This window comes from Calliphora vicina, chromosome 4 (assembly GCF_958450345.1).
Source record: "Calliphora vicina chromosome 4, idCalVici1.1, whole genome shotgun sequence".
NCBI classification, from domain to species: domain Eukaryota; kingdom Metazoa; phylum Arthropoda; class Insecta; order Diptera; family Calliphoridae; genus Calliphora; species Calliphora vicina.
In genome coordinates this window covers 57,142,109-57,151,267 of record NC_088783.1, presented here as the reverse complement: position 1 = coordinate 57,151,267, position 9,159 = coordinate 57,142,109, and the positions used below count along the sequence as shown (strand labels likewise).

Here is a 9,159-nt window from a genome sequence, read left to right as displayed (position 1 = left end):
GAATGGGGTTATGCGAACAGAGATGATTTTAATGCACGTAAGACTCAATGTTGTATGTTAACACACAAACGAATGACGATCATGTTGCTTCATCTGTTTCTATGGGTGGAGTAAATATTAAGGAATCAGAAGCTCTCGATGTTCTAGGCATGAGAATTCAGTTCGCTGGACAAAGCACATTTTTCAAGTGTCGAAAGAAGCATTCAAGTGCCTCGGTTTTGTAAGACAGTGTAAGAAATACTTCACTCCATCTGATCTCCTTACTATTTACACCACTTACATATATCCGACCTAAAATGGAATACAATTCTCATGTATGGGCCGGTGCTTCGAAGTCTATTTTGGAGTTACTCGACCGCTTACAGGAGAGCTCGAAGGTGCTTATCGGTGACAATAGGGTATCCAACTCTATTTATTCTCTGGAGCATCGTCGCAATGTGGATTGTGTTTCACTGTTCTATCGATACTACAATGGAATGTGTTCTGAAGAAATTAGGGAACTTGTTCCCGATACCCGTAGTTTCACACGAAATACGCGTTCATCAGCGAGGGCTCATCCATTCGTGTTCGATTGGTCAGTGGATAGCACAACACACTACAGAGAAAATTCGTTTTTCAGCCGTACCGTTCGTATGTGGAATAAACTTCCTGTCGAAGTATTTCCTGTCCCTTTCAATGCAGGAAAATTCAAATCAAATGTCCACAAACACTACTCCCTCTATACTCCTTCCAATAACCTATTTTCCTAGTTCCAACACAATGCATTGCATAATTAGGGGTCATCCGCTGAGTGCTGGTCCAAGCAAAAACAAAAATATGTCGGAAATTCTTCCGGCTCGGTTGCTATTTAAAATCGGCCCACAAATGGCTGAGATATAAAGAAAAACCCGGGAAAACCTCGATTTTTGGCCTATTTTTTATCTATATCTTGATTACGAAGTCATTAATATAGACAATATGGATATCTAATGATAGATATTTTAAAGTATATTGCAACGATATATATAAGTTGGACCTACAATGGGTAAAAATCGGGAAAAATATTTTTAATCCGATTTTTTTTTATCAACAATTTTTTTTTGTCATAAATTATTTTTCCAAAAAAAAAAAAATTTAAATAAAAAAAAAAGAATTTCAAAAAATTAAAAAAAAAATATTTAGAAAAAACTTTTTTAAAAAACAATTTCGAAAAGAAAAATAATTAAAAAATCTTTTTATAAAAAAAAAATTTCGAAAAAAAAAATTTTAATTTTGTTTACCTAAAAATATTTAAAAAAAAATTATTTCGAAGTAGGTATAATTTGGTGAAGGGTATCTAAGATTTGGCACAGCCGAATATTGCTCTCTTGTTTGTTATTACATATTACAACCTACAGCTAAGAATTTGTTAATAAAATTTTAATTATGACGCTTTTAAAAAGGTATTTGTTACATTTTTCAACTCTCTTTATTTGCAATTTTTTTTTTGTAATTGACAAAGAAAAAGTACTTTTGTTTCATTTGTATACACAAATTGTTTGTGATTGCTTGTGTTACTTACATACGTCTACTCTTCATTTAATATTCAACTACAAATTATTCAAAGATTTCCGCTATAGACCACAACAGACGCCCACTTGAAAAATTTTGATTTTTTTCCGACAAGAAACTTCCTTAAAACCGACCGAACGACACACACAAACACAAAAAACACTCACTTAAAAAACAACCCTTTTTAATTTATGCCCTTTTTTCTTAACGCTGCTTTATGAAGAAGAAGCAGAAAAAGTGACAAAAAAACTCCCCGTAAAAATATTGCTGCTATTTTGGTTTGTACTTGACAAATATACACACACACATGTCATGTCACGTACAAAATACCTGAGAGTTGCTCGCCTGAGAACTTTTGAAAATATTAAATAGAAGAAGAAGAAAATAACACAACAACTACTACAGCAACAATAACAAAAGACCACTTGAAAAATCACAACAATAATTTTAGCTTGTTCTTGATGTTCTCTGCTTCAGCTTCTTCTTCGACTTTGATTAATACCGACTTTTGACGGGGCAAGAATTTTTCAAACAGCAGCAGCAGCAGCAAACAGGATTACGAGAGCACAATAAATAAGAAACGAAGACATAAACACAACAAACTGGAACTGAAACAGAAACATTTCTTGTTTGTATTTGTTTTTGTTTTCTAATTGGACTTTAAATCTAATTTGTTGTTTTTCCTTTTGTGTTATTTTCTTATCTAATCCTTTTTTTCTTGTTTATGTTTTTTGTTATTGTTTCAAGTGTAGTATTTCATAAGAGAGTGTGTGTGTGTCTTTATTTTTATCAAAACAAACCTTGTTTTTGTTTTTGTCTTTTTGTTTTATTTATTTCGGCAATTTTAGCGATTAGTGGAGTGTGTTTATCTCTCTATTTTTAACAGTTTATGTTAAATAAACACTAAAATAGGGGCATAAGGAAAAAAACATAAGGCACGTACATATGTATAAAGTTTAAGGAAAAAAAAAACAATAACAAATCCAGTTTGTACATCCAATAGATGTGTGCGACACTGTGTGTGGAAGTTGCTCCATAGATACAGAAATCCAGTAGAAACTGAAGAAAAAATATATCCTACTCACATATTTTTCTTGATGATAATGATGATAAATAAAACATGTATCCTCTTTGTTTACAAAAACACAATGTGTGTATATGAAAATAAAACAAGTATTCAACTTTGCTATAATTAGGGCTGCCAATTGATTACCTAATTTGAATGTTGGTTATTTTAACAGCAGGCTCAAATATTCCTTCTAACCCAACCCTAACTATTTATATTTGGAAACAGACCAAATTAGGGGACTTGAGAACGAAACAATTTTATTCGCCATCACCAAAATCAAATAATCCTAGTGATTGCTCGTCCAATCCTCAGAAAAGAGACAGAAATTCCAAAGAAGTCATTTGTGTCGGTTCCGATGGCAGCATTCAGGCAGTTATTAATAAGGATTTTACACTGATCAGTTTGTCGCATTTTCTTTTATTGGGTGTATGACTTAAAAATGCGAGTTTTTTTTCCAATTTGTATAATATAAATTTATTTAAAGTACTGGCCATTATTAGCTATGACCTTTTTCCACCTTTCTGGCAACACATGGATCCCGTGCCATCTTTTAAGGCCAACAACGAATCAAGCCAATATCGGATCCTCTGTTCCAAAAGTGAAGCGTATCCCAGAGCGTATCCCAGAGAGAGCATTCTGCGAGTGATTGATCCAAATAGTAGTAGAATGGGGCAAGGTCTGGACTATGAAGCGGGTAAGGCAAAACTTCCCAACCAATTCATTCAAAATAGTTTTAAACAGGTATTGCAACATGTGGCCTACCGTTGTCATGATGGAATATTACGGTTTCATGTCAGTTGCCTTCGGTACAGGTTCCCTGTGATAGACTGGTTAGATTTCAGAAGCTCATAATAGATGGCACACTTTTGTTCCCACCAAATATAGAGAATTACATTACCGCCATGGATATTTGGCTTTGGTATCGATTCGGCTGGTTGACCGGGCTTCACATACCATCTCTTACGCATCGGGTTATTGTAATGGATCAATTTCTCATTTATAGTGATCAAGCAGCGTTTCGGACATACAAAATCGTCTTACTAGGTCTCTCGGCTTCAATTCGTATGGTACCCAATTTTCCTCCTTTTGGATGAAACAAACATTTTTAAATTGCTGCTTGAGTAGCTACCAATGATTTTGCAAGCACTTGCTAAGTTTGACTCAATCTTCATGGAGTAATTCCTTCAATTCGTGGTCTTCAAACTTTTTTTTAGCTACCCTGAACGATCTTTGTCTTCCGTGTCAAAATCACCACTTTTGAAATGAACAAACCATCTCTGGCACATTGAAACCAATTCAACACATTCACCATAAGCATTGGTGAGCAATCGGTGTGCTTCAGCGGCGCACTTTTTTTTCAAATTAAAGAAGTAAAGCAAAACTTCGGAACATCCCTAATGGTGCATTGTTTCTTTTGAATGATATTTGCTGGAATTGCTTCATTTGGGCAAGCTGAGAGTACGCTCCACGAAGTGGTTGGTTATATAGAACATGGCTTACGACATAGTCCAACGTAGAGTGGTCGTGTTCTGAGACAACGACTCAAAATTTAGGAATGAAGGAGATACAAGGTAGAGAGCTTTGATATGACGAAAATCTGAGGATTGAAGCTGAAACTTAACACCCAGATAAGACTCAAAAAAGAACTTAACGCCTATCATGGAATTTGAAGGTGAAGAATTGAGGGCTGTGACAAATTACACATCGGTTAACATGTTGGTGTTGTAAAAGTTCTCCTGTCGTCGAAAGTCCTTCTCTAGTTGATACAGCTGGCTTTGTGTCAAGCAAGACTTGGGTCGTTTCGAAGCGAAGATTCAATTGTACTGGGACTCTTTATGTCCTGGGAAAGATACTCATTAAAGTCCAGGTGACATTGGCAGAACACACAGAACACTTTGGATATCATTCTATACATACTACTTATTGAGTTATATTAGCAGCTAGAGTGTCGAGTCAAATGCACGAAGATTCTGAACGGAATTGGGTGTTCCATCAACAGCTTTCCCTGAAAGGGAAGACTCGCTAGGATCTGTTAGATCATTTTCAGGGTCACAGTATTCCCTGACTGATCTAAAATTAATATCAGGTATTGATATTCAGTTGCCATTTAGACTTCCCAACGCATTCGGTGTTTTCCAAACTTAGATCTTGGTGGTCGTGAAAGTCTTGGAATTGAAAATAGCACACGAATAGATGTGGCTGCTTTAGTCCACAGTTATGCGGAGCTGAAAATTTGGAAGAGCCATGTCAACTCCAAGATAGTGGGAAAGTAAGAGACTCTACATTAGGACTATAACTTTTTACATTTCTTGCAAATATCAAAATGGCAAAGTCGAATACACCATTGAAAGTTATTTAAAAAAATTGTATTACTTTTTCGCGGTTGTCAAAGAAGTTCACCCACAAAACGCGGTAAAGTGTGGAGATAATTATTTTTATTTTTTTTTTATCCAAAAAACGCAAATATTTTTTTTAATTAATACATCAACCTGGCTCGAAAATCCTATAAAAAAAAATAAAAAAGTAATAAAAATTATGATTATGGGAGTGATGGAACAATGGCAGTCCAAATTTTTGTAGGATATGCGCGAATGTCGAGGAGATTGTAACAATGGATCCTAATGGTAAAAAACAAATCTAAATCACTTGATTTGGAGAGGAATACTTTACTTACGGTCGGTTAAGGAAATTGGTTTCGCAAACTTTATTATACCAACAACACAGTTGCATTGAAATCATAGACAACAAATACGGTTGCTATTACGAAACTGTTTTCTCTGTGTAGAGAAGTGTATGTATATCACATCGAAATTGTCTACGACTGACGGAAGTCTCTTGAGGAAATAGTAAGACATTCATCGGTCACCTGCATATGGGAACATTGAAGGTATGTAATTGTCTGGTTTTCGAAGGCTACAATCCCGCTCGATCGGATTGAAAACATATGCGATAAGAGAGAGTAATGTAATGAAGCCCATATCATCTAATGCAAATAAAATATGTTACAATTAGGAGCAGAAGGAGACAACGGAACATCTTCTGTTCCACTGACCAGACTTTTGGCGACTTAACATAGAAACTCATCAATCACCAAACACTCTGATAATATCTGTCTCACCACTGGTGATTTCGGAATGATCCACTCTTTAATAAGAATAATAATGTTGGTTAACGAAATGAATACCGAACCTTGAACGTGGACGTATGGTGTAATTTAAGCTTATGGTATAATAATTGCAGATAGCGATAGAGTAAAGAAACTACCTTTTATTTATTTCGGAACGGATGTAATTGGATCGCATTGTAAAAATATGCGATAATAGAGAGTAATGTAATGAGAGAGCAACATCTGCAACAATTAGGAACAGAAGGATACAACGGAACATCTTCTATCCCATTGCCCAGACTTAGAAACTTTTCAACCACCGAATACTCTGATAAGATCTGTTTGGGATTTCGAAATGATCCACTCTTTAATAAGAATAATAAGGTTGGTTACGGAAATGGATACCGAGCCTTGAACATGGACGTATGGTATAATAATGGGACCTACTGTTGGACCCAAGTCAGCTTTGATTCAGGCGACTGCCGAATCAACTTTGCCTAGTGCAAGCTTTAACTAATGTTATGACAAAATTAAAGATCCATCCTTTATTTATTTCATATAAGGCAAAGCATCAATAAACATTTTGTGGGGATTTCCCCAAAATCAAATAAAAAGGAAACTTGGTTGGTATCCCTAAAGACTAGACTTCGAAGTGTAAAAAGCATACAATGCAAACAAGTACATATGAAAAACAAGTGATAATAAAACAAAAATAACAAAAGAAGATATTCAATAGAGAGAGAAAATCCCCCATAATAATAAGAGAAAGAGAGGCGACAAAGCGATAAAGAGAATTTATAACAAAACGCCCCAACGTGCAATTCCCGATAATACAATAACACAATAACAAAAGCAACAACAGTTTAACAATTATTTATTATTTTTATAACAACAAAGAGAGAAATCGAGAGAGAGAGTGTATAAAAGTTTTTGATTAAAAAAAATGTGCGGGTTTATTTGCATGTGTTTGAGGGAGAGTCATGTGCCAACGACTGGACTGGATGACTGATTTTTTTTTTATAATTTTTTTAGAAGTGAACAAAGGCAACAAGAAAATATTGTATTAAAAAAAGCAACCAAAAAGCAAAGACAATCATAACCAGGGTTGTAAAAGTAGGTACTAGTACATATAATAATGACGACAATGACGATTTTAAAGATGATAATGAAGATGTGGAACATGATAATGATGATTAATACAAAAGAATAAAGTTTATATAAAAAAAAGAATAAATAATTGAATAAGCTGAGTATGAGTATGAAAAAATTATGTATTTTGATAATACAATAACAAAATTAATCAACAACAAACACACAGTTACAAAATCAACCACAGTGAGAGCAAAGCCAACCAACCAGCCAGCAAGGTTGCCAATTTAGCCATTTTCCGGCTAGATCTAGCGATTTTATTTACATTTAGCCATAAAAAAATGGCTAGATTTAATCTAGCCGGAAGATCTAGCCATTTTATTTTGTCCTAGCCTTTTTTATTTTAAACTTTTCGTGAATTTTTTTTAAAAATAAGACATTATTTTTCATCAAATGACAAAGAAACAGTCTTTTTTTAAAAAAAATCTTATGTAGAGGATTTGATGAGAACAGGCTGCGAAATTGTTTCCAAAGCAAACACATCAATCATATTCAAAAATCTATTTTACATTTATTTAAGGGATCCGATTTGGTTTATAAGTGCCCAGAAATTCGTTTAATTTATCAAAAAGGAACCAATTTTTATTGATATTACAATTTTTTAATCTGCTAAGAAATGTAATATTTTATACAAGGTGGCGCAAAAGTAATCCTCCTATCAGAAAATGCTATAAATTTTGCGATTGGCCCCTAATGTCAGTTCTGTTTTGACATTTGTGTAGTAAACACATGCGAAATTCACGTTAATAAACAATGTTACGCTACACTGCTCCAGAACGCGGAATATTGCTGACTATTTATTTGACCAATCGGTCGGTGACTTCATCAAAAATAATCATGAGTGATGAGGCCCATTTCCATCTTAGCGGGTACGAAAATAAGCAAAATTTACGCTTCTGGGGCACTGAAAATCCGCGTGTAACCCACGAAGAGCCATTACACCCGCTCAAAGTCACTGTATAATGTACTGTTTTCGCTGGAGGAGTCATCGGACCTTTTTTCTTCGAATACGTTGCGGGCCAAACGGTTACTGTGAATGGTGAACGCTACAGAGCAATGATAAACGAGTTCTTTTTGCCGCTACTTGATGAATTGGGATTGGAAAACATGTGGTTCAACAGGACGGTGCAACGGCACACACTGCACGTGCCACAACCGATATGCTGAATGATGTATTTCCCGGGCGCCTAATCTCCCGTTTTGGCGATTTGCACTGACCAGCAAGATCGCCTGATTTGACCGCTCCAGACTTCTTTTTGTGGGACTTTTTGAAGTCGCGGGCTTATTTCAACAAGCCTCAGACTCTTGCAGTTCTTAAAGACAATATCCGTCAAGAATGTGAGGACCTTACGCCGGAAGTTTTGGCCAAAGTGATGGAAAATGCCATAAAAAGGGCTCAAATGACAATCAACTGTGGCGGCGGCCATTTACATGACATCATATTCTCGACTTGATGTAAAAAAAATTAAAAGACCAAATAAAAATAATCCACAAGAAGAATCAAAAAACATCGGAAGTTTACTTTTGCGCCACCTTGTATACTAACTAGCTGACCCGACAGACGTTGTCCTGTCCAAGCAACAACAGCATACATGAAAACCAATGTACACATTTTTTATACAGATCGAGAAAATTTATCATTCCATCACATATCAAAAAATCTGGTCAATGTTGTAGATGGCGGTCGATCAACCATTTTAATAAAAAATAGCCAAATCGGTCCAGGCGTTCAGCGATTTTAGATATATCGAAAAAAAGTGGGCGTGGTAAATTTTTCTTACGAATTTTACTACGAACATTTAAAAACAAATTAGCCAAATAGCCGTTTTCCGATTTTAGATAAATCGAAAAACTTAAATTGGATACGAACATTTAAGCAAAATATTGGCCAAATATAAATCAAAAAAAGTGGGCTTGGTCAATTTTTCATTCCGTAAAAACCTATGTTGGACTATGACCATGATTTTTATTTATATAGATAATGTCGATCTCACTAAATAAAAAGGCAATATTTATGAATTTGTATTCAGTTATTTTGGGTTTTAGCCATTTCTAGCCATTTTAAATTCTAAATCTAGCCATTTTCTGAGCTGAAGAGTTGGCAACCTTGCCAGCCAGTCATTTACTCACTCATTAATAAAAAGAGAGCGCGAGTTTTTTTCTTAGCTGTATTCGTGGTGGTGTTGTTGTTGTTGTTATTATTGCTTTTGTTATGTACTACACTCGTATGGTGTCATTGTAATATTTTTTCAATGCTTGGTTTTTCATATTCAGTTGCGTTTTTGACGCTGCACAGTTTGCATCA

The 9,159-nt window shown here is 35.0% G+C and overlaps 1 protein-coding gene across 1 annotated transcript; it reads left to right on the top strand.

Annotated features, from left to right (window-relative positions):
* The first annotated feature begins 296 nt into the window (after positions 1–296).
* Positions 297–749, top strand: LOC135958439 (uncharacterized). Its single transcript, XM_065509341.1, has one exon. It carries the CDS (start codon positions 297–299, stop codon positions 747–749), a length of 453 nt encoding a protein of 150 aa, XP_065365413.1.
* The last annotated feature ends 8,410 nt before the right edge of the window (positions 750–9,159 follow it).

Bases quoted from the DNA above. Each gene is read 5' to 3' on its own strand.
- LOC135958439 (XM_065509341.1), top strand. From the start codon at position 297: ATGGAATACAATTCTCATGTATGGGCCGGTGCTTCGAAGTCTATTTTG.